Genomic DNA, 27,350 nt, shown 5'->3' with positions numbered 1-27,350 from the left:
ATCTACAGTACACAAAAATCTAACGATTTAACTCTGAAAGAAAATAGCAGCAGTATTATTGAATCTAGATTAGTGATGCAATTAGATTAACAGTAAATTAAATACTTTCATGAATAGGAGCAAAGTACTGCAGGTAGGCTGTAAATTATGCTATAGTATGCAGTTAATCAGATTGAATAGTTCACAGGTCGGCGCAACATCGAGGGCCGAAGGGCCTGTTCTGCGCTGTGTTCTTCTATATTCTATGAATCAAAACAGGTTTAGAAACTAATATGGGCAGCAATAATTAACACTGTCTATATCCAGACATTGTACTGAAATTGTTTTTAAAATCCAAAAAATAGAGTGACAGAAGATATACCAAGAATCATAAACGAAACAGAAATTTTGCTGAAGTTTCACAATGTGATGATTGATTAAATCGCACAAAAAGTAAAGTTGCATTTGATCGTCACTTTTTAAAAAAATTATTTCTAGTGTCAGGATATAACTGACCAGGCCAGCATTTATTGCCCATCCCTAATTGCCCCCAGAGGGCAGTTAAGAGCCAGTCCCACATTGCTGTGGGTCTGTAGTCACACATAGGCCAGATTAAGTACGATGGAAGATGTCCCTCCCTAAAGAGCATTAATGACCCCGGTGGGTTTTTTACAACAATCAACAATGCATACATAGTCACAATTAAGACAGCTTCCTCTTTGAGATTTTATTGAATTCAAATTTCACTATCGTGGTGCGATTCAAGCCCATGTACTCAGAACATTAACCTGGGATTCTGGATTACTACATCACTGCTCCCCAGGCACTAATTGAAAAGATGTGGAAAAGAGCAACCAGAATAATTTCAAATTTAAAACTGACAAGCTATCAGAAGATATCAGAAATGTCTGCTTTCTATTTCACAATATACAAGACTAAAATGAGACCTCATCGGATGTGTAAAGTATTAAATTGTTTAAATAAGGTAAGCAAAGAAAGTTAAGATCCAACTATAAAAATTGATATTGTGCAACATCAATTCAGCAGGTATCCGGAAGGATATCTTTGCTCTAAAGGTAAATTTTGGGAGAAATGTCAGTTGTGCAGTAAAGTCAAATATTGGGTAGTTCAAGGAACTGTTGGATGTTGTCATGGGGAGAGTATTAGATGATGAATATAATGGGATAACTAGACTTTTACGATTTTTTTTTTCCTGTGTTCACTTAATTTATTACTTAGTATGTTTTCTGTCCTTCCACTCATCACTTTATTTATTTTTAATTTAGTTTGAGTTTTCAGTTAATGGTTGGTAGTGATTTTGCATATATTGATTTGTTTTAAGTTGTTTTATCTCTGTCTTATGGTCAGCCCAAAGTTCACGACGTGGAGCCTACAGCCAAGGTAAGTACCAACCAAACATCCTAAAAGCTGCTTTCTCACTTTAGCTTCTGCAGTCTGTTTTTCTGTACTGACTTGCTGGGACCCAGAATTGTAAAGCATTAACTGTATAGGAATTAAGCTATTAGTTCATGAACTTCGCACATGCATGCATGTATGTATGTACTTGCCTTAATGTTAGAGCTGGGTAAATTACCTTATTATACCATTCAAGTGGTTTTCAATAAAAAAAAATCAGTACTCCCAAGTATAAATCCAGTGATGTTTCTCTTGAGGAACAGATCATAAAAGTTGGTCTTTTGTACTCCAGAACGTTGTCTTGTATGCGCTATCTATTATGCTATTGTGATGAGGCATTTAAGCATATTTTGTTGTCTTCAGGATTTGTATTGAAGGTAATGTTTTGAGATTGAAATACTCCAGCTCAGTGTCTAGTTCCATGTTGTCTAAATTTAGCTGAGATTTCCCTGCTTCCACTCAGTGTGTTTTGACATTGAGTTTTCTCTTGTTGAATAACATCAGTTAAAAATGCAGCAGTTAACTTTGCTCAACGTAATAGTAACTGTAAACCTTTCTTCAAAAATGAAGTAAGTTTGCTTCATTTTAGAGGCAAAGATGAATAATTCAAGGACACAAATATGTTTCAAGAGGTACAAATAAAAATAAAATTGCCACATGGTTTTGCCTGAGGATCCCCATATCTTGGGTGAGGGGAGAGATTGAGAAGGGGAGTTCTTCATGGTAACTTCAGCTGTTGTGGAAGTGGAATCCAATCTTCGGCGTTGCAAACTAGCTGTCCAGCCAACTTCTACAAGACAATAGTTCAACCTTTTGAAACCTTCATCAGTAAATCTGGAATTTTTCATTCTGTTAGATGGGATGTCAGAGTATAAATATATACCAGACCAGCAGTGTGTCAAATACTTTTGATTTCCTAAGCGTCAATAACTACCTTGATTCTAGAATTTTTCTTATTTGTTCTTGGAATGTGGACATCCTACTATGACAGTAGACACCATATAAATGTACCTATCAGAAATACAAGGGCAAATAAGAGTGCACAACCTAAACATTGTCAATTGAGAAAAAGCATTGAAGAAACTTGAACTAAAATACCAACAAATCCAGGTCCAGATAGTCTAATGTCCTAGAGTTCTTTTGTAAAATCTTTACGAGTGCATGTACTATCTCTGCAGACGTTTCTTTAAGAACTGTAGGACATAGACTATCTGGACCTGGATTTGTTGGTATTTTAGTTCAAGTTTCTTCAATGCTTTTTCTCAATTGACAATGTTTAGGTTGTGCACTCTTATTTGCCCTTGTATTTCTGATAGGTACATTTATATGGTGTCTACCGTCATAGTACAAGGCATTTTTTTTCATTGTCTCTTCTATTTCCTTAATTATCACTGAAACAACCAATGGCACACACTCAGATGACAAGTAACATGAGTTCAACTGGGACAACACTACTATTATAGGACAAGCCAAACAGAGAGCAGCCAGGAAATTCCTAGAAGCATGGTACTCACCCACAGATTCAATCAATAAGCACATCGACCAGGACCCAATATACCGACCACTGCAACGGACAGCTGGAACTGACAACCGGAAGCAGCAGAGACAAACCACTATAAATGCCGGAGGAAACATCACAGAAGCGCTTCACAGGAGGCTCCCAAGCAATGAGGATGTCACCTAGACAGGGGACGAAACGTCTGCAACACAAATTCCCAGCTCGGCGAACAGAACCACAACAACGAGCACCCGAGCTACAAATCTTCCCACAAACTTTGAATTTATTAATCCAAACCTGAATGCTGTACAGGTCTAGCTGCATGTGGACACAGACTGCTTCCGTATGGGATGAGTTGCAAATGTTATATACACTGCAACTATAAGACCTGGGAGTGGGATAGGCCATTTTGCCCTTTGAACCTGCTGCACCATGCAATAAAATTAGATTACTTACAGTGTGGAAACAGGCCCTTCGGCCCAACAAGTCCACACCGACCCGCCGAAGCACACCCACCCATACCCATTCCCCTACATTTACCCCTACATCTAACACTACATGCAATTTAGTGTGGACAATTCACCTAACCTACACATTTTTGGACTATGGGAGGAATAACCTACACATTTTTGGACTATGGGAGGAAACCGGAGCACCCGGAGGAAACCCACGCAGACCATGGAGGATCTGACTATAATCTCAGTTCCACCATCCTGTTGTAATTTTCATAACCATTGACTCCTTGTCTATGAAAAATCTTTCTAACTCGGCCTTGGATATATCTGAAGACCTAGTCTGCACTACTTTCTGGGGAAGAGAATTCCACATTCTGATGATCCTCCGAGAAAAATAACCTCATTTCTGTCTTACATAGAAAGTTCCCCAACAAGAGGGAACATCCTCTGGGTAGCCACCTCTTCCATTCAACTCAAGATCTTATTTTAAATTATTCAGGTTTGTTTTAATAGGTAACCTTTTATTCTTCCAAATTCCTAATCACACCTATAATCTTGTTTTATAAGATAAACCTTTCATCCTAAAATTACTCACGTGAACCTCCTACAACCATCAAACATTCCTACTTCTGACCTTACAATAGAGGACAGATCATCAATGAAGAAGCTGAAGAGTGTTCCGTCTAGCATGTTACTCTGAGGAACTCTTGCATTGATGTCCTGAGCTCAGCTGGTTGGCATCCCCAAATCATAGCTATACCCCCTTGTCTTAGTCTTCCCAACCAGCAGAAATAGCTTCTTTTTAACTGCCTATGCCTAATGTAATCATCCAGCCTACTGGTGTGCTTTCCATCACCTATTAGCCTCCAAAACCGCTCTCCACCTTTGATATCACAATTTTGGCAGCACACTATATTCTCGACAAATGTCCTGCTGCTCTGTTTCCTTTTGGATATCCTGGAACCTTCCCTCACCACCCTTGCTTTATTGTGCCATTCTTTTTTTCACCCATTTCAGTCATTCTATCCTCTCATCACTTTCTCATATAGCTCTGCCTTCTCTGCGGTTCTTTATGTCGCGTAACTCTCCTCTCTCCCTGAAGCTCTTCATCCTCCTCCAGTGCATATTAGCCATTCTGATTTGCCTGTTTCAAGATAATTTATATTACATTTATTTTCAGCCTTTCTTGCTGCAGGAGTTTACACTTAATATAGAGAAATATGTGGTAGGCTACTAATTCCAGGAAAATACTACCTTTTACCATTTGGGCATAATTTTTACACCGAAACCGTTGCAGATATGTGTCAAACCCACAGGTTCAGAGATACAGACATGGGTGGGTGGAGGGAAGCACAGATAGGTGATGTGGGCACAGAGAAAAGAATAGAAATGCCTGAGCAAGATAATGGAGTGAACAAAGTGAGATAAATTGATAAAGGAGACTACATCAGTGAGAAACTAACATTTGAGTACATAGTCAAGCGAAGGGAAAATATTTCTATATGTTACTAATGTATGGTATAGAATCGTTAATATAGTAATACACTGCAAATACACTTAAAAAGCACATAATCAAAATTGATACCAAGCCACAGATGGAAATGATCAGGACAAATTACCGAATCCAACTCTGATTACTCAATTCTTTCCTCCACATCAGTGTTCCTATTTCTTGGGATAGACCGACCACCAATATTCACTACAAATCCACTGACACCCTCACACTGCAATTCCTGTAAAGACTCCGTTCCATTCTCCCAGTTATTCAGTCTCAATCATATCTATTCTGATAATGTGTTGTGCCTCTGGATTAAACTCGCAAAGTTTGCACGGTCAATATAGATTAGAAGGGAAAAAAATTGGAAAGCCTAGGTTAGGGAAGGCCAAAATTTTGAATGACTCTTCCTGGCATTTGGGGCATCCCTCCATCAGCTATACATCTGTATTTACCTTCCAGCATGTTTACCTATCCTTTTGCAAAGGCTCTACCTCCCAATGGCAATGGTGCCATTTGGCCAGTTTTTAGTGGAAGTTGTTGAGAGAATATGCAGGTGAATCTTGGATCTTTATGGTTTCTCACTCTGTAGGGCTAACTGGTTTGTTGCTTTGGTTACCACACTTAAATTCTGCTCAGTTACTATCGGCTGTATTAATTCAGGTAAAATTGATAGGTTCCAAAGAATAGACAAACAAAAACTGCAACTGTAGAAGACATACACTAGGAGACTGAAGAAATAGGATATCAGGGATATCTAAACATGCACAAACCATTAAGGGAGAGAATGAAATAAGAGACCTAATGCACAAATATCCAAGACAGTGACAAATCACACCAAGGTCAGCAAGTAATCAACAATGGTGTTTGCCAAGAAGAAACGCACAAGTGCTTGGAAGCTTTGTTAAAACAATAGAATGGCTGTTTCACAGAGGTCAGGAACTTTCTGAGAGCAACACCATGGGGGAATTATGATCCGTGTATTGGTTAACTTAACTTCTGTAACTCCCACGACTTGCTGTCAGAGATCACGATGCTCTCTACCTTTCATAATCCTCAGTTTGCATTTAATGTTAAAAGTTATCTTTGTGAAAATTGCAGCTTTTAGATAACTAATGTCTAATAAAGTTGTTTGGAATCTTTACTTAAGCCATGGGTAGACATTTGTCCTCCATTCGGGAACATATTTTACTGTTTTCACGAAGACCACTAAATCAACATCTTTCAGCTGATCTTAATACAGTTTGATATTATTCAAGGCATCAGTCTACTGAACAAGTGTATCACTGATTTGTTTAGACATTTAAAACTACTTAATCTAGTCAAAATTAAAGACACAGAATTTCCCATAACAGGGCGTTGCCAGATCTATCCAGCAGGATGTTATTTTTCAGTTAAAGTAACTCCCTGTTTCCTTTAATCTGAAATCAAGTTTTTGTTTCGTTGATTTCAGAGAGAATGCTGTGCTTTGAGCCATATTGTTGTACTCTTAGTGACCCAACAAGCTTTTCAAGGATTAAAGCTGAATTTCTTTCATCAAACCGAGATGCATGCACATTTAATAAAGCAAATAATTAAGGAGAGTAATTGTCAGTGGGTACCTGCTATCACTTGTGTCTCCAGTGGGGAAAGCAACTTTGATTGCAGCAGGACGTTTTGGTCCCTGTCAACCATACATTTATTTTTCTGTTTTCTTTTTATAATGGTGGCATTATGCATTGGCATTAAATGAGTCACACCAGATTAGCCAGGCTGTATTTCTAGTTCTTTACCCATGGTTACAGATCAGTTGAACTGGAGTGGAGACATCCTGTTCTGAGGGCATAGCATTGATGGTGGAGCTCTGTACAACTTTAAGAAGTTGCCACCCCGAAAGTCATTGAGTAGCCATTTGGTTTTCGAGGCGCTATATGTGCAGTTCTGTGATGTTTTCCTGCTGCAAATCATAAACCTTTAATTTAATCTGTCTTCGTACTAGGAAGCCTAGATATCTGCTTTCCTCTACAACTATGATGGCTAATCCCAAACATCACCCCCTCCAACTCATTAACTGACTGTCTTGTTTTAGACTTCTTCCATTAGTCTGCTTCTGTAATCTCTTAGCCCACACATCCAGCTTCTAGCAACGACATTTGATGTCATTGACGTTAAGTGCAGACAGGAATAATTGTTCCATAAGTGTTTGTGTATATCTGTATTTGTTAGCCTGACTACTGGTAAAACAAAAGGGAGTCGTAAGTTATAATCTCATTCCAACATTTAAATTTGAACTTAATTAATAAATCTAGCTATATTTGACTTAAAAGTCTTTCTGACATAGCAACACGATTTAAAATGTATGAATGGAAAAATAACAGATACCGATAGAAACTGCTAACAAATAAGCAAAAATATGTATTATGTTCATTTTGATATATTGCAGCTTCATTTTGATACTAATTTTAAATATTTGAAGGGCATCAGTTTTACACTTAAGCCATAGAATCATAGAGATATATAGTATGGAAACAGACCCTTCAGTCCAACTTGTCAATGTTGACGAGATTTCCTAACCGAATGTAGTCTCACTTAGAGTCATAGAGTCATAAAGTCATAGAGATATACAGCATGGAAACAGACTGTTCGGTCCAACCCATCCATGCCGACCAGGTGTCCCACCTGCCAGCACCTGGCCCATATCCCTCTAAATACTTCCTATTCATATACCCAACCAGATGCCTTTTAAATGCTGTTATTGTGCCAGCCTCCACCACTTCCTCTGTCAGCTCATTCCACGCACACATTACCCTCTGCGTTGCTCCTTATGTCCCTTTTAAATTTTTCCTCACTCACCGTAAACCTATGACCTCTAGTCCTGGACTCGCCCACCCAGGCAAAAGGCCTTGTCTATTTATCCTATCCATGCCCCTCATGATTTTACAAACCTCTATAAGGTACCCCTCAGCCTCCAACGCTTCAGGGAAAACAGCCCCAGCCTATTCAGCCTCCCCTATAGCTCACATCCTCCAACCCTGGCAACATCCTTGTCAGTCTTTTCAGAACCCTTTTGAGTTTCACAACATCTTTTTGATATGAAGGAGACCGGAATTGCACGCAATATTCCAACTGTGGCCTAACCAATGCCCTGTACAGCCGCAACATGACCTCCCAACTCCTGTACTCAATACTCTGACCAATAAAGGAAAGCATTGCCAAACACCACCTTCACTATCCTATCAACCTGTGTCTCTACTTTCAAGGAGCTATGAGCCTGCACTCCAAGGTCTCTTTGTTCAGCAACACTCCCCAGGACCTTACCGTTAAGTGTATAAGTCCTGCTCTGATTTGCCTTTCCAAAATGCAGCACCTCACATTTTATCAAAATTAAACTCCATCTGCCACTCCCACTCCTCAGCCCACTGGCCCATTTGATCAAGGTCTTGTTGTAATCTGAGGCAACCTTCTTTGCTGTCCACTACACCTCCAATTTTGGTGTCATCTGCAAACTTACTAACTATGCTTCCTGTGTTCACATCCAAATCATTTATATAAATAACGAAAAGCAGTGGACCCAGCACCGATCCTTGTGGCACTCCATTGGTCACAGGCCTCCAGTCTGAAAACCAACCCCCCACCACCACCTACCTATCGAAGACTTCTATCTTTGAGCCAGTTCTGTATCTAAATGACTACTTCTCTCTATATTCCATGAGAGCTAACCTTGCTACCCAGTCTACCACGAGGAACCTTGTCGAACGCCTTACTGAAGTCCATATAGATCACAAGAGAAAATACTGGGAAGTCTCAGCAGGTCTGGCAGCATCTGTAAGGAGAGAAAAGAGCTGACATTTCGAGTCTAACTGACTCTTTGTCAAAGCTTTGACAAAGGGTCAGTTAGACTCAAAACGTCAGCTCTTTTCTCTCCTTACAGATGCTGCCAGACCTGCTGACATTTTCCAGCATTTTCTCTTTTGGTTTCAGATTCCAGCATCCGCAGTAATTTGCTTTTATCCATATAGATCACATTCACTGCTCTGCCCTCATCAATCCTTTTCGTTACTTGTTCAAAAACCTCAATCAAGTTCACGAGACAAGATTTCCCATGCACAAAGCGGAGTGGACTTGTTTGGTTTCCTCTTTTTGTTTGACCTTGATCGGGTTTTTGTGTGAAGCGTATGTCTGCCAAAACAGTGGTGTTTCATTGCTGTGACTGTGAATAATGAACGTGTACAGTTTTGTTTTGTAATGCTTTAAAAGCGAATAATTGCAAAGTGGAAGAATAGGTTAAGAAGTTTTAAAAGTCCAAACAAATCAGTGATTAGATTAGATTCCCTACAGTGTGAAAACAGGCCATTCAGCCCAACCAGTCTACACTGACCCTCTGAAGAGTATCCCACCCAGACCCATTTCCCTCCCACTAATGCACCTGACATTATGGGCAATTTAGCATGGCCAATTCACCTGATTTGCACATCTTTGGACTGTGGGAGGAAACCCACGCAGACATGCAGAGAATGTGCAAACTCCACACAGTCGCCCGAGGCTGGAATCGAACCTGGGACCCAGGTGCTGTGAGGCAGCAGTGCTAACCACTGAGCCACCGTGCCACGCCCAACAAGTGGTACACTTGTTCAGTAGATTGATACCTTGAATAATTTCAGACTGAATCTGACGGTCTTTCTGTGTTAAGATGAGTTTAAAGATGTTGATATGCATTGATTTCATTGAGTAAGTAACTGATGGGTTAAATCTTATAAACACTGTCCCATAGTCATGTGAATGGCCAAAAACAGGCAGAGCTCAAGCTTCCATAAAGAATGGAAAGGGAAAGTGAATGAAGTTACTGACTGAGCGTCATGCTTTGTTTGCATCTCTTTTACATGCAATCGTAATCATAGAATCATAGAAGCTCCACAGTGCAGGTAGAGGCCATTTGACCCATTGAGTCTGCATCAACCCTCTGAAGAGCATCCTATCCCATTCAATCCCCTATACCCTACACTTACCATAGTTAACCCAGCTAACCTGTACATCCCTGGATACTATGGACAATTTAGCATGGCCAATCCACCTAAGCTGCACATATTTGAACTTGGAGCATTTGATGGAGGTATTTGCAAACACCATGCAGACAGTCAACCAAGGCTGGAATGCAACCCAGGTCCCTGGCATTGTGAGGTAGCAGTACTAACCACTGTGATTTTTAGATTAGATTCCCTACGGTGTGGAAACAGGCCATTTGGCTTAACAAGTCCACACCGATCTCCAAAGAGTAACCCACCCAGACTCATTTCCATGTGTTTTACCCCGACTAATGCACCTAATAGTATGGACAGCTAATTCACCTGACCTGCACATCTTTGGCTTGTGGGAGGAAACCAGAGCACCCGGAGGAAACCTCTTCAGACGCGGGGACAATATGCAAACTCCACACAGACAGTCACTCAAGGCTGGAATCGAACTTCAGTCCCTGGCGCTGTGAGGCAACAGTACTAACCACTGAGCCACCCTGCCGCTCTTGGCACCTGTGTCTGCTAGGTTTATAAGCCTACCAACATCCACAGCCAGAGGATCATTAGCTGTCATTTCCGCCACCTCCAGTGGAATGCCACTATGAGCTGCACCTTACCCTCCTCTCCCTTGTCAGCCTTCTGCAAAGACAGTTTCCTCTAGGACAATCTGGACCGATCTCCTTCAATCCCAACGCAGACACGCATGCACACACAGACAATGGGGGACATACCGCCCCACAGCAGCTTCCACTGTAGTTGCAGGACGTGGAACACCTGCCTGTTTATTTCCACTAGGTAAAAACAATGACTGTAGATGCTGGAAACCAGATTCTGGATTAATTGTGAAGGGCTTTTGCCCGAAACGTCGATTTTACTTCTCCTTGGATGCTGCCTGAAGTGCTGTGCTCTTCCAGCACCACTAATCCAGAATGCCTGTTTATTTCCTCCCAGTTCAGAATCCAAGAATCCAGACAAACACCTTGAGGTGAAGCAGTGCTTTACCTGCACTTCACTCAACCTAAATCTACTGCATTTGCTGCTCACAATGTGGTCTCCTCTACATTGGGGAAATGCAGTGTGGATTGGGTAACAGTTTTACAGAACACCTGCATTCTGGCTGCAAAAAGACCCTGAAGCTTCCAGTTGCTTACCATTTCAGTACACCATCCTGAGGCCAACATCTCCTCTGCCTCAGGCTTGCTACAGTGAACCAGGGAAGCTCAGCACGAGTTCAAAGAACAGCACGAGTTAATTGATTTTAGGACTCAAGGCACATTCCCCCAAGTCCTTAACCAACCCCACACATCAGGCCTTGTTATGCCATGGTTGCTATTATACACTACCTATTGTTAGCCACTAATAGTCCCATTAGCAACCATTCATTCTCCTAGGCTGACTGTTATCCACTCCTTTGTCTGTTCAACTGTTCTGTTCTTCTCTCTCTTCAGGCACTTATCTCCACCTAATGTTTACTCCTAATCCTCCGTGTTCTCTTCTCCTACGTTTCCCCCGCCCTCCCCGGCCATCTTTGGCATTAATCAAAACTACGTTTCCTAGGTATTCTGAAGAAGGGTAACTGATTTCTTCTGCCACACATGCTGAGGTTTCCAGCAATTTGTTTTTGTTTCCTCGGAATCTTGCATGTTTCAATGGGGCCATGACAATGTTACCAGAACTTTTCATTTTCAATCTGCAACTGATTTAGTCCTTTTCGGTGCATTTGCTTGGTGGCCTAAAGAAAAATAGGTTAGCTGGTTATCACTACTCATCATCTGACCTGTTACCCAAAGAAGGTCAAAGCACTTTGTTTTCAGCTCTGTGGTTAGGAGACACATGATTAATCCTCAGCTCTGTTTTATAATGACTTTGGAATTTGTGGGGCTCAATCATGTTGGCCATCTTATTTGCTGTTTTAAGACATTGAAGAGCTGTTGTTCCGTCTTTTAAAATATCTACTAATAGTTTCATCTCAATAAATGAAATTTTCGATGTAAAGCATGACTTTATAACACTCAACACCTGTACAAGCTTTAATACTCTGAGCGTGCATTTAATGCTCAGTCAACTGACCTGTCCCTTATTGCAGGCTGATGTCTAAAGAAGCATCCCTTCACCATCACCCCAAATGCCCTATCCCCATTGCCTCAAGTCGCTTGTCTCTTAACAGCACAGCCGGGATTGAGGACTACAGTATCAATCCTGTTGATTCTTTTGTACACCATTATCATCTGGAGATGAGAATCAAAGGAATGTTTGTAGCCCAAGTATTAATATGATACTTTCTGAATTAAACCGAAGTATTCTAAGTATACAAAATAAGTATGTAATTGATTTCCTCAATTTTGAGTGATGTTCGTGCTCATTAACTTAATGGAAATCTTTATTGGAAAATGTAAGTCCCCCACCATTCTGTTTCTAATGCCCATTTTTACCATGTAGCACTCCAAAATTCTGAATATCTTTTAAGATGTAAACAAAAGCAAAATGCTGTGGATCCAGGCGTTTTAAAGTAAAAACAGGAAATACTATAGTCACTTGGTAACAGAACTGAAATATTGATGGAAAGGGAGACATTATAGAAGCTCTTCACCGTGCACTTGTCTGTACAAAGGCACGGATGACAACTTAAGTGGAAAACTTCAACAACTTGTATCTCTTTTCAGCAATGTTTAAAATTCAAGAAAGACCCAAGAGGCCTAGTAGCATGTGTGAAGGGAAAAGAAAGTGTTAATGTTTTGTTTTATGATTTTTCATCAACTTGGAAGTATGTTTGAAATGTATCAGCTTTATATGGGTGAAGTGGGATGGACTGGGAAAAAGAAAACAAAGTTTGTGATAGGACTGGATATGGGAGATATTAAGTGACTAGAGACTTGAGGCAATGCTCGAGTAAGTCACAATGGGGATAGGGCATTTGGGGTGATGGTTAAGGGATGCTTCTTTAGAAATCCTGATAAGAAAAGGGAGGGAAGATATGTTTAGTGATGTTGGCAGAAGTAATAAAGGATGATCCTTTGATTGTGGAGGCTGGTCGCAGATAAGATGAGAATGAGTCACCCTTTCTTAGAAAGATGGGAAGGGACGAAAGCAGATGTACAGGAAATATGTTTGAGAACTCTGATAACTCATGTTGCAGGAGAGAGAAGTAGATTTCCTGGTTTAGGAAATAAAAGATGTATCAAAAATACAGATTGTAAAAGCCTCATTGGAACAGATGTGATGGAGGAATTGGGTAAATGTAATTGTATACTTTAGAAGGTATTACATTTGAGGATGTTTAGTTGAGGTAGCTGTGGGAGTCAGTGAGTTCACAATTAAATATTTTATTGACAATTATTCAATGGGAAATGGAGCAAACAAGGAAGAAAAGAAAGCCCTTAAGATGTGTCTCAAGCTCATTGCAGCATGTTTATGGATTTATTTTAACATCTACAAGTTCTTGCTACAAAAAGAAATACAATATGATTTGAGAAAGCCAATTTTATATCTGCTAATTCTGCTGCAATTTGAACACATTTATAGTCCATTGGATTTATATATAAAAAAATTTAAACTTGTGTTTACTGCAGTTATAATGCTCTATTCCTGATGAAGGGCTTTTGCCCGAAACGTCGATTTTCCTGCTCCTTGGATGCTGCCTGACCTGCTGTGCTTTTCCAGCACCACTCTAATCTAGACTCTGGTTTCCAGCATCTGCAGTCCTTGTTTTTACCTGCTTTATAGAATTGTTCAACTCTGACTTGGTAAAATGTACCCTGGTAAAAGGTAATGTACTTGGTAAAATGATAGCACTTGTTTTCACAAGGACAGCAATGCATAAGAACTAGGAGTAGGAGTGGACCAACTGGCCCCCCAAGCTGCTGTGCCATTCAATAGGACTTTTCATAGACTCATCTCCACTTGCCCACCTACTCACTATAATCCTTAATTCCTTTACTGTTCAAAAATCTTTGCCTTTAAAATCATTCAACAAGGTAGCCTCAACTGCTAGATTTCAAATTCCCTTTATATGGCATGAGGTTGGATTCCATGCTCAAGCAGTGCTTTATTATACCAGTTGATGTAATATTAGCTCTATCAGATCTCAGTAATACCTGGTTTGTAGACTATCGTTTTACACTTCTTATTTGTTCATCATGGCATTCACAGGAGGCTGCCATTATATGGACAGAACATAAAAGTTTCCCCACAAAGTTTTAAAACAAAAAGGACCTATAGAAGTTTTCAAAGCAGACTTCAAACAAAAATCAGAAATAGAGCTTCAGCCCTTTTACTTTCGGCAACATGATAGGGCATTTGGCCCACTGGCTCTCTGTGGTTGGCATGGACTGGTTGGGTCTGTGTCCGTGATATACAACTCTGTGCCATTCTCCTGCACACTTTCCCTTTTCAGAGAACAGCCCAACTCCCCCCTCAGTGCCCTCCTCCACCCAGTCAGGCTGCACATCCGTTACACATATTAAATCTCAGTAAAGGGTCATCCTATATCCACTTTAAAGTTCAGTAGACTTGGCAGCATCTGTGTAGAGAAATCAACTAACGTTTCCAGTGGCCCTCCTTCAGAACTCAAAATATTTTTTTTTCTCTTAAACCACTCAAACTGTTCTCTAGCCCCGACTTTTGGAAGTTCTGAAGCAGCAGCACCTGTTTGCTCTAACTGAAGCTACATATATACTGCCTGACCTGACTGAGTCTGTCTTTGTTCCCTATACAATGGGACACTGTATTGTATGGCAAAAGCCCATTTATTTTTCTTTCTTCTACCTTCATTTTGAATGTACTGTCTATTCACCTCAAGGAGAAAGTAAGGACTGCAGATGCTGGAGATCAGAGCTGAAAATGTGTTGCTGGAAAAGCGCAGCAGGTCAGGCAGCATCCAAGGAGCAGGCGAGTCGACGTTTCGGGCATGAGCCCTTCAGGAATCACCTCAAGGGCCTTTTAAAAACAAATCTAATTTAAATGCATGTAAACAAGTCTCCAGAAGTCACAGCACCATTCGCAGAACTCAAAAAAGATACTAATGTCATGGCTTTCCCATCTTGGCACACAATATAGAAACGCAACTCAAACTTAAAGCCGAAGATATTTTCTGTTCTTTAGAACCCAAGTTTCCAACTTATGATAAATCAAACCTTTTTCACAGCTTCTGCTTTCTGAACCGAGTGCTGAACTGTGGCAGTTTTATTCTGTGCACTTTAACTTAGACACAGGTACTATAGATAAGAAATCCACATAAATGCCTGTAGATCTCAAAGTAATGTTTGGAGAGATTTGGTGCTACAGACTATTTTATGGATAACTCTATGCTTAAAGTGTAGCTTTTATGTGGTTTCTCATGACACCTTATTTGTGAATGGAGCAAAGAAGGAAGCCAACTACATTTGCACCATATTGCAATAACCTGGTAATATGAATATGCTTCAATTTTCTTAATCTGTATTCACTGAATTTAAGAAATTAGCAAGTTGAGCGGTCAAGTTCAGTTTTAATGATACCTTACATGTCCAAATAAGCTTTTTCAGCATGAGGTATCCTCTATGTCTAGTGCTAGTTAACTCACCACCTGACTCTCCAAAGACTGTCCACCATCTACACAGCACAAGTCAGGAGTGTGGTGGAACAGTCCCTACTTGCCTGGATGAGTGCAGATCCAACAACACTCGAACTTGACTTCAGGACAAAGCAACCCGCTTGATTGGCACCATCCACAAGCATCCAGTTTTTCTACTACTGATAGACAGTAGTAGCAGTGTGTACCATCAACAGAAATTCACCAATGATCCTTACTCAGCACTTTCCAAACCATGATCACTATCATTCAGCAAGACCAGGGCAACAAATATGTGGGAACACCAGTATCTGCAAGTTCCCCTCCAAGCCACTCACCATCTTGACTTGGAAACATATCTCAGTTCCTACAGTGTTGCTGAGTCAGAATCCTGGAATTCCTAACAGCATTGTGGGTCTTACCTACAGCATGTGGATTGCAGCAGTTCAAGAAGGCAGCTCACTGTCACCTTCTGAAGGGCATTAATGGGTGGCCAATTGATGCGAGCCTGGTGAGCAATGCCCACATCCCACGAGTGAATAAACAAGTTAACATTTCCATCAGTTTCCAAGAGAACAGTATTTTTCATGGAATAAGTACTAACCACCTATCCCGTGCTTATTCCTGATACACCATTAATATGTTTGTGATCTTTGAAAATACCATTATACATAAGAATTTCTTTCACACCTAAATATATCCATACTGAAGAAGTTTAACACCGTCCTTTACTTCTATGTGCTATTTGGGTGTAGAACATAGGAGTAGGCCATTCAAACTGTTGGGCCTTCTGCATTCAAAATGATCATAGCTGGTCAAACACTTTAATGCCTTTTGCCCACACTATCTCCAAAATTATTTTATGTAATTGGGATTCAAAACTTATCGACCTTTAGCTTTCTTCAAAGGCTGAGTTTCCACATTCCAACTTGCCCTGATCATATTGAATTTTTTAAACGTACTACGACCTGAATATCAATGTACGCCAACATTTAAATGCTGGTTATGACAAGTTGTCAAAGAGCTTGCAATAACAAATCTTAACATTTTAAATAATTTGCTAATGCATTAAATGTTGCACCAGTAATGTCAGTGTTTTTCCAGTTATTCTAGATCATTCTTATTTCTAATCATTCTTCATGTTTCGAACTTCATCTATAGTGGAATTAGTTTGATATCTAGTTGCATACAAGGTAATGGGTACATTTACTCATGGCAGTCTTTGAAATCTGTGGAACTAAGTTTGTTATGCTATTTCTTTTGTAATATCTCAAGTCAGTCTAACTCGTACTTTGGTGAATTTTGAAGGAATACTATTAAAGCAGTAATCAAAATAGTTTTAATAAAATTGTACTAATTTAATATGAAATGCTGTAAAATGACTTGTGAAGTATGCATGCATATTCCTGCACGCCTTTTGCATACTTAAGACTTATTTATTAAACTTAAATACCTTTGTTACAATAATGAAATTAAATATTCATTTGCACTTCATCTGATTTGGAAAGTATCACTGTATGTAATCATCCAGATGATGTGAATACCTGAACTTTCTCATTAAACTAAATTTCATTGATCTAACTTTTTCATAATTTTCAGCATCCTTTTAACTTGTCGAATTTTTTAAAAAATCAGCAATATAAATTTCATTATTCAGGTTTTGACGTTTGTTACTCATTAAAGGAATGCTTTAGATTTGTATTCATCAGATTAAATTAATATTGGCATTTTTAAAAGTTTGTCTATGCAACACTATATGACATCCCAACTTTCAATTCATTTTCTGTACCACCTCCTTTTCATTTATTCTCTAGTCAATCTATGCTCAGAGGCTGCACTTTACAAATGTTCCAGATATATTAAACCAATGGTTTCCTACTTGGGAAGTAAAATATGGGCTGTAGTAGAGGCATTTCTTTTGTATTTCGGATGGCATTTTCCTCATTTCACATCCTAATTGCATGGTGCTTGCCTAGTTTAATGTTGACATAAATAACAAAGTAGTTTGGCTGTTTACCTGCAGAAATAGAAAACTTGTTGGGTCATGACAGATTAAGGAATAGATTTTCATCATCTGAATTTAATTGATAAGATATAGAACAAATTTCCTCTTTTCTCAGACTGGTGTTGCATTCAATTCTGGTTGAATTGTAATTTTTTTTTGACATTCAGCTGATAGAAGATTAAAGCTATTTTCTTTGGACACCTATCATAAATCTGTTTCCTAATCATTGGCTCAGCCTGAACAAAGCTTTTGGCAGCCTCAACATCCTGTTTAGCCATGAGATAAATTTCCTCTTCATTTTAAAGGCTGCCTATTTCCATCCTAGTACGATTGCCCATCTTTGTATTGAAACTTGGACTCCGTTCTACTCTCACCCATCAGCTCTCTGTTTTGCTCGCATTGCTTGCATTGCACCAGCACATCGATTTTATTTTGTGTAAATTCTCATCCTCATGTTCAGATCTTATCCCTTCCCATCTTTGCAACAACTCCAACATGACAACCATTTAAGAGCTCTGCCTTTCTCCAGTTGTGATCTCTTACATATCTCTGCCCCACCCCACCCCACCCTGGCTTTGACAGCCATTCTTCCAGCCATCTGGGCTCAAAGATTTAGATTTTCCTCCTTGACCTATCCCTGCTTTCAACTGATCTGTATGTGGTGCATATCTAATTTGGGCTTTTATGCTGTTTTACTCAACTTGTCCATTTCAGACCAGTAAGTCAGAAATTTCTGGCTCTGATGTTTTCATAGCCCTTTACGTTCATTAAATCAATGGTGATATTACACATCATTTTGCCATTTAAATGTAAGAATAGTACTCCTGAAGTTACCGAGAGGCTTACAACATTATCCTTTCCTCTTTTGAAAATTAAAGAAACCAGATCACATTCTGTGGCAAAGCCAGAAATCAATCTGTAGAAGGTTATTCTATGTAGAAGGTTGATATTTCTCAGTTAAGTGTTGATAGCTCAAAGTAATTTGCTCCATTTTTAAAAAAAAACAGATTTTGATCACAACAAATGGCCAACTTAGGTGGTTTGTATGTAGTGTAACATTGTTAAATGGTTTCAAATGTCATGATCCAAGATTTAGCTATTTGCATTGTGACACATTTAAGTGCCTAACTGCTTCTTTATCTTTATGATTTGGAGATGCTGCTGTTGGACTGGGGTGTACAAAGTTAAAAATCACACAACACCAGATTATAGTCCAACAGGTTTAATTGGAAGTACTAGCTTTCGGAGCGCCGCTCCTTCATCAAGTGGTTGTGGAGTACACAGTTGTAAGACACGGAATTTATAGCAAAAGTTTACAGTGTGATGTAACTGAAATTACACATTGAAAAGTACGTTGACTGTTTGTTAAGTCTCTCATCTGTTAGAATGACCATGATCGTTTTACTTCTTTCATATTTAAATCACAAACTTTTTTAAAAGGTTACATTCTCAAGGTTAACTGTAACAATTGGTGTCAGCCAGATAAAATGTTGAGATTAGATTAGATTACTTAGTGTGGAAACAGGCCCTTCGGCCCAACAAGTCCACCCCGACCCTCCGATGTTGATGGTGTTAGCCCCCCGTGCTCCCTATCTGTGCCATAATGTTTAGACTGATTCTAATCTAAAAAGTGAGTTAACAGAGTCTTACATGAATTCATGCAGTTTTTGAGCAAGGTATCGTGGTCATTCTGACAGATGAGACACTCAGCAAACAATCGAGGCATTTTTCAATGTATAATTTCAGTTACATCACACTGTAAACTTTTGCTATAAATTCTGTGTCTTACAATTGTGTACTTCACAACCACCTGATGAAGGAGCAGCGCTCTGAAAGCTAGTGCTTCTAGTTAGACCTGTTGGACTATAACCTGATGTTGTGTGATTTTTATCTTTACAAATAGTCAAGTAATTTGCATTGCTTGTAGCACAAAATACTATCCTATCCTATTATAAAACAATTAAATCATTTTAAAGCTAACAAGATATTTTTTATTTTGAACAGAGGGAGATATGATCAAGATGTTCATGCGTGGACGTCCTATCACAATGTACATTCCTTCGGATGTATCAAATTATGATGAAATGAAGTCAGAACTGCCTTCTGAGAAGCTAAAGTTGGAGTGGGTGTATCCTTGACTTTTTTTGGAAATATGTTTGCAATCACACGAATATAGAAGACAATTAATGGGCCCTTAATCACTTTGCATTGTATATATTTGTATACCAGTCAGAAATTTAGATATATGTTTTGGTGTAAAGTGGAATCTCACATTGATACATCTTGGTGGGGGTACCTTAATTTGCTCAGGAGTGAAATGACCTGTTCAGGACTGTCCTGTTCTTTTGTTTACTATTGTCTCTGCATGACTCATAGACTGCCCATCTCCATTTTTCAAGCATTTTCACTCCATCTTTATCTCCGCTTCCACTTGCTTAGTTTTCCATAACCATTGTGGCACAAGAGCATTCAATATATTAAAATCAAATTCTGCCCTCTATGTTATTGCAGTTAGCTAAAGTGCATTGAAAACTTTCATAAAAGAGTCCTTACCATCTTCAACTGCCTCATCAATGACCTTTCATAATAAGTTTAGAAGTGGGGGTGTTTGCTAATGATTGCACAATGTTCAGTGCCACTCACAACTCTCTGCATACTGAAGCAGGTGTTCAAATGCAACAAGGCCTGAACAATATCCAGGCTTGGACTTACAAATGGCACGTAACATTTGCACCACACAAACGCCAGGCAATGATCACCTCCGAAAAGAGACCATTTAACCTCCGACCCTTGACACTCAATGGTGTTACCATAATTGAAATCCCCACTATCACCATCCTAGGGATCACAGTTAACCAGGAACTGGTCCCACTATATGAATATAGTGGCTACAAGAGCATATCAGAAGTTAGAAATATTGCAACAAGTAATTCCCCTCCTGACTCCCCAAAGCCTGTCTACTGTCTAAAAGGCACAAGTCAGGCATGTGAAGGAATACTCCCCAGTAGCCAAATAGGTACAGCTCCAACAATCAAAAAAAAGCTCGACATCATCCAGGAAAAAGTAGACTGCTTAGATTGGCACCACATCAATAAGCATTCGTTCCCTCCAGCATTGATACTCAGTAGCAACAGTGTGTACTATCTACATAATGTGCTGCTGAAATTCATCAAAGATCTTTAGACACTGCCTTGCAAACCCACAACCACTTCCGTCTAGAAGGACAACAGCAACAGATACATGGGAACCCCACAACCTGAAAGTTCCCAATCCAAGTCACTCACCATCCTGACTTGGAAATATATCATGGTTCCTTCAGTGTCCTGGGTCGAGATGCTAGAATTCCTTCCTTTAGAGCATTGCAGGTCTATGTATAGCACACGACTGCAGCAGTTCAAGAAGGCAGCTTGCTACCACCTTCAAGGGCAACTTCAAGCAATAAACGCTAGCCAGCAATGCCCATATCAAATGAATGAGTTTTTTTGTGTTAAAAAGGGACAACTGAAAAGGCTTAATGTCAGATTGGTAGGGACAAGGACTGAGGCAAATGACAAGTTTGTCCTTTGAACTAGAATTGGTAGATTAAAGGTGATGAGGTTAGAGGAATAAATGGTACAGGAGAGATATGAAGGAAGTCAGTGAAAGGATTTGTAGATAATCTTTGATAATCCTGTAGAGTCATAAGGGTGTTTGACACTTGTTCAGAAACATCTTTCTTAACTCAAAAAAAAACCCATTGCCAGTCTTGTAGAATATAACTACTCATATTAAGTAACAATGCTATTTGTTAAAATAAAATTCTTTGAGGAAAATAAGGTTTTAAAAACCACACTTCAGCAGTTAGTAAAATTCTTGTAGTGGCCAAAGCTTTTAAAAAGATACTTGAATTTCCATTGACTGAAAAGATTTCACAAGAATTCACTAAGACTTCTGTAATAAACTAAAACTACCATCTCTCATTTTAATAAGTAATTTATGCTCTAAACAACAGAAAAGATGCTCCGTTCAACTTTTAAATAACCGACAATTCATCTCCATGGTTATACTCTCTTCTGACCCTTAATTGGACTTTTTTTAAAAAAGTCCAAACATAACCTGAGTTCCTGATGCCTTACTTCCTTTCTCTTTTGCCAGCTGATAATTTCTAATCCCTGAATTAGTTTTCACTGAGGGTCATCCCAGACATCCCTTCCTCTCTCCAAAACTAGGTGAATCTATGAACTCTGCAATAGCTTCACTATCCTGCACTCTCCATCTGCGCACAAGCATTTTGCATGGTGAACATTAAAGACAAATGGCCTCTCTGTCTCCTTCTATTGAGGTTATCCACTTCAAACATCTTGCATTATCTTTCCAGTACATCCATTTTGAATCTCATCCTCCATAGTAATCAATCGACCCAGACTTGTTATCAAGCAAGATTCAGAATGAATCACAAGACCCACTTCGCTATTCCATTTTACACCACAAGAACTTTTCCCAGCACACAGCGATCTTGCAAACTTCATGTTCATTAGACAGTTCGTAAACTGAGAGAATTTTTTTCAAGGACACATGCTAAATGAATGCACCTCTAACTACCTTGCAGAAGTTATCAATCAACCTTCATTCCTTAGCAAAAGTTTGTTTGTAGTAGCAAGTAGGAGTCCTAGCAGGCTCCAGTTCTGCCCTTTAAGCAGTTTCCTTAGTTCTGACAATGATTAGTTCCAATATTGAACTGATTTAACGGTTGATACCGGGGACCTCTAACCTTAGTGAGGTAAAAACCAGTTTTTCTTATGAAACAAGCAGTTGTATGGATTTATAAATACTAGTAGTTATCATGCAGAGAATTACTTGTTTAGAATGTAATTCTTTTCTTTTAGTTCAGACTTAATTCTTGCAGCTCTTTTTCTTCCTAAACAAAATGAGGTGAACCCTCTAATGCCAATGAAGATAATTTCAGTATTTGTCTTCACTGTAGGTACTTTCAAGCTATTTAGTTTCAGGAATGTGGGATATAGGTAAAGTAGTATTACTTCTGCAAGCATAATTGCTTATGCAAGGTGAATGAACTAACCTACACCAGTGTATAATTGTTTCAGCAAAGAGCTGAGTTAGCTAAAATGTGCATACAAGAATGGAACGTGCCTGCAAACAATGGAAGATGTTACAGACAAATAGATAAGTTGAAGAAGAATATCAAGATCTTCCAAGCTCAGCAAATTTCCCTCATGTCAGCACTGAGGCGAACCAAGTCACTGATAGGGGGGAGGATCACCTGGCTTGGAGTAGGGGTAGAAGTAAACAAGGGCAGAGCGCACCTGGGCAGGGACAGAACACAATAAGGAATATTGATAGGTTTGAAGGCCAATAAGATAAACAGGCCACTACCGAGAATTAAACTGTATAAATTGTGGAGTGATTTCTGGATCGGCGTGGCTACTTGCTAGTCATCCCTTCTTGCAAGAATGTTTCAATAAAATTCGCTGCTTCAGAATTTGACTCTGACTGAAATTTATTATATTGTGAGCTCTGTTTCTCACAAGGAAGCAGCTACTTGTATTGTTTTATGTTTGTATCAGAGTGGCCTCTTCTAGGCTGTACAACTCCATTGCTTACTAGTTAGACTTGTTCGGTCATTAAGCACAAAGTTCATGGTGCATTAAATATATTTCTTTTGAATACAGCCTTAACTAACCGAAAATAGATATGGCTATCGAGGAAGGGACTGTCGTTCCAATATCTACCTCCTCCCAACTGGAGAAATTATCTATTTTATAGCATCTGTTGTGGTGCTGTACAATGTTGAGGAGAGGACTCAAAGGCATTATCTAGGGCACACAGATTGTGTTAAATGGTAAGCTTACTTTCCCTTATGCAGGTAGTTCTGGGATAACGTGCATTTTGGCAACACGATTGGCTATAACATCACTGAAGAATTAGGGAACGTTATTTTGGCGAATGCTTATCTCCGTTGGCAATAGCGCGATTCCTGTGGAGATTGGTTTATGTGCTTCATTCTGTGCATGCACCGACATGTGAGCCAAAATCTTTGCGCCGTTTTGTGCATGCACCGGTGTTCTTATGGTTCGGCACTAGTGTCTGCGCGTGCATTACGTTGGTGCCAGTCTTTGTGCCATTCTGCATATGTGCCGATGTCTCTGTGATGTTCTGGGCATGCACAATATCAGTTGCCGGCAGAGCAGTTTATAGTACCTGTGAAAGGTACTATAAGAGAGCAACTTTCTTGGATTTTTTAAAAAATTTACCGTGTTAAATTTACTTTTGTTTTGTTAATATGATTTCAACCTTCATTCAGGCTGTGCTATACTTTGCATTAGACTTGAGTGATTTTTGAGCAATATTTTTTGCCGGTCTATACCTCACTTTTCCCATAGAACATTATTTCTATTAAGCAAAGTTTTGCTGGAACTGTGGCATAACTGCGGCGTTATGGGAGAACTACCTATAATTGTAACCAGAAGTTGCTGTGTTTACAAAAGTAATCTGTGTATAAGAGTATCATTTCTGTTAAGGCAGAAAGAATGAGCATGACACAGGTTTTGCAGTAAGAATAATGGTGTAGACATCAGCAATTGCTGTATTAAAATGTCAATAGGAGAACAACTGCCATCAGTATACAGGTTATTGAGCTATAACGCGACAGTTGTGTTTCCCCGCAAATTCGCGCTATAGAAAATTGCACGGTAGAAGATCGCTAATACAAAATCATTACAGTGGAACCTTGATTATCCAAAGAAGATCTCAAGGTCCCGATCGAAACATTCCATTAAAAAGGTGTTACCAAGACTGATCACGTCTTTTGCTTACAATGATTAAAAGTGAATTTGGCTTACGGGAATGCTGCCGAGAATAGTCGTGGACCGTCCTGAAACCCAGGCACTGAATCCAAATGACTGACGACCCTGTCTCTCCCCCGACACTTTTTCCCTGGAGTTCTACACAGGTGTGTGCCCTACACCCCAATTCCCCAGATAACCTCTCCAACGTTGTCCCGTACAGGGCAGAAGGGGGACTTGTCCAAATGTTAGGTGTACGGCTGTGTGTGTGTGTGTTATTTTGAGATTCCGCCCCCCCCCCCACAAAAGAAAAAGGCAGCAGCAGTCTTGCTGTTGGTGTCCAATTCGGCTGCCCTCTCCATTGCAGGGGTGGGGGGGTGTTGCCTAGTCTCCTAAATGGGGAGCGGACATAGCAAGTGCTCACTCTGTCAATCCCATTGACGGGAAGCAGTGGCGGGGAGAGGCTACAGCAATGCTGCTGGTCCCTTATAAGCGTGTGTCTGCTCAGAAACAAACCCTGAGATGGAGAGAGGAAGTAAGTCAGGCAGAGCGAGGAAAAAGCCAATTTCAGAAAACTCCAAGTCCCAGAGGACAGGCATTGAATCAGTTAACCGAGTGATCAATTATCCGAATGAAATACTGCCCATCATGTTCAGACAATAGAGGTTCCTCTTTATACCCATTCAGTAGAAAGCTTGTGTTGTTCAAACAATGTCCACAATTCATCAATCACGTTATAGCCAATTCACGCTGACAAAACATGCGTTACAGCAGAACAACCTATATATACTGTTAAATACAAACATCAGGATGTTGCTGTCTGACTTAATCTGTTCCTCCATGTTATTTATTACACTGTTACCTTGAAAGACTGTATTCAGACATGACATTCTGGTACTTAATGTATTCATTTAACATGGCAGGGAACAGGCTTGTTCATTCAAATGTGTGTGAATGTCTAATTGTGACAAGTCATAATTTCTTATGAACAACCTCTTTGGCACTGAATTTTTAATTTTATAAGTTTTGGAGTCTGAAATACTGTTTTGACTGTCTAATAACTGTAAATCATATTGTCATTGTCCAAGGAACCTCTGCAGACAATTATAACGATAGTAACTAACAGACACTATATGTTCACTGCTGACCACAAAATTGAAATATCCAGTTATCGCATGTTTTTATAATAGTTTTAGTTTTAGTTCTTTTTTTATTTTTTGCCTGCCCTTCCTAAATATCAAATGCCCTTGAGTATTCAAATTCTAACCTTGGTCACACTTCAGCCATGGCAACTACTTCATGGCAACTACATCATACCTATTTACTTAAGTTTCTGTCACCAATTTGTGTATTACCTCTCTGGCTCCAACCCATTGACAAACTATCTTTAACCCACAAGAAAATACCCATGACAGTCTCAGTCTTGCTAAGGTGTAACCATCCTCACAAAGATTCATCTGACCAGAAATCTAAAGCCCTCCCTCCTGTGTCATTGATCTACCCACATGTTAATTTGTGCAACCATATTATTTCTATACTTGCATGTGGGACTGCAAGCAATGAGATTACTGTCTTAGAATTTTTGGTTTTCAGTCTTGTTCCTAGCTCCCTAAACTCCACTTTCAGGACTTTATCCCTTAATTTAAGTCATTGATATCAAAGTGGACCCTGATCACTTGACTCTTTACAATCCCTGTCCTGAAAATTGCTGGAGTTCTGGTTTCTTCAACTGATCATATTAAAACAGATGAAGAGAAATTAATTTTCTCAGTGTCATGGATCTATGGAATTCATTACATGACAATATGGTGGATGCCAGGACATGGAGTAAATTTAAGAAGGAGACAAATCTTTAATTATCGATGGGTTGAACGGTAATGAAGAGCAGGCTAGAAAGTGGAGTTGAGGCCGTGATGGGATCAGCCATAACCGGGTGTGGACTTGTTGGGCTGAAGGGCCTGTTTCCACACTGTAAATAATCTAATCTAATCTAATCTAACCCTTTTAAATGGTGGAGAAGGCTCAAGGGCCTGTATCGCCTGTTCCTGCTCCTAGTTTTTGTATTCTTGTGCAGAAAATGCATTAGTCAATATAAGAAGGGATAATGGACGCCTTCTCACAGATGAGTCATTTTATGCACATGTTCATGTAGGTCACATGAACCATTAATGATTCCCCATGCCTCCCAGGAGGGATGTTTCACACAGTTGAGCTCCCCTAACAATCTTAGCCTGCCTTCAGACTATTCTCTATAAATTAGTTGTTAGGAACTCAGATCACTCAACCTTATTCACCAATCCATTTTTTCTCATGTGCATTTAATATAGTTATTTAAAATAAGTAAAATTTCTGGGGTTCTTAATAATCTAGACATTTATATGCATTTTTTTTAAAGTAGTGAACTAACCTAGCTTTATGCGCACATCCTTAAGGTAGATACTCACTGACCAATCAACTTGGGACTTTGCTGTGATATGCTTTTTTTTCCATTCTCCCCCACAATGATCAATATATTTGTTAAGAGCTTAGATGGGAAGGAATTTGTGTTCAAGAAAATTGCCTTGGTAAATATGTAGAAGTACCTATTAGAGAAGGAGCAAAACTTGGACATCTCTTGGGAAATAAGGTAGGGCAAGTGACTGAAGTGTTTGTGGAGGAGCATTTTGGGAGCAGTGATCATAATTCTATTAGTTTTAAAATAGTTATGGATAAGGATAGACTTGCATAAAAGTTAAAGTTCTAAATTGGAGTAAGGCCAATGTCAATGGTATGAGACAGGAACTTTCAAACAATGACTGGCGTAGACTGTTTGCAGTAATGACTGTCAAGTGGGAGACTTTCAAAAGTGAGATAACATATGTTCCTATTAGCGTGAAGGCAAAGGCTTATAGGATCATGGAACAATTGGCGAATATAGACATTGAGGCTCTGGTCGATGATAAGAAGGAGGCCTATGTCAGGTACAGACAGCTGGGATCAGGTTAATTCCCAGAAGAGTGTAAGGGGAGTATGGACATTCTTGAGAGGGAAATCAGGAGGGCAAAAAGAGGGATATGAGAGTATAATCCAAGAGATTCTGCAAATACAAGAAGAGCAACTTGGGAGAGAACAGGACCTCTTAAAAATCAATGAGAGTTGAACCACAGGAGATGGGAAAGATACTAAACAGATATTTTGTGTC

At 39.5% G+C, this 27,350-nt stretch overlaps 1 protein-coding gene across 4 annotated transcripts in view; it reads left to right on the top strand.

The window, feature by feature from the left end:
* Positions 1-27,350, top strand: part of LOC140482933 (echinoderm microtubule-associated protein-like 4) — a 290,517-nt gene that overhangs the window by 192,517 nt on the left and 70,650 nt on the right. For all 4 annotated transcript variants that reach the window (XM_072580689.1, XM_072580688.1, XM_072580690.1 and 1 more), the window contains 3 exons: positions 1,348-1,380; positions 19,392-19,515; positions 23,077-23,226. In XM_072580689.1, coding sequence (XP_072436790.1) covers positions 1,348-1,380; positions 19,392-19,515; positions 23,077-23,226 — 307 coding nt within the window. The remainder of the gene's footprint in view (positions 1-1,347; positions 1,381-19,391; positions 19,516-23,076; positions 23,227-27,350) is intronic.

The sequence above is a fragment of the Chiloscyllium punctatum genome, chromosome 11, assembly GCF_047496795.1.
Source record: "Chiloscyllium punctatum isolate Juve2018m chromosome 11, sChiPun1.3, whole genome shotgun sequence".
Taxonomy (NCBI): Eukaryota; Metazoa; Chordata; class Chondrichthyes; order Orectolobiformes; family Hemiscylliidae; genus Chiloscyllium; species Chiloscyllium punctatum.
Note: the sequence above shows the minus strand (reverse complement) of the source record. Positions and strands in the feature narration are given on the sequence as shown.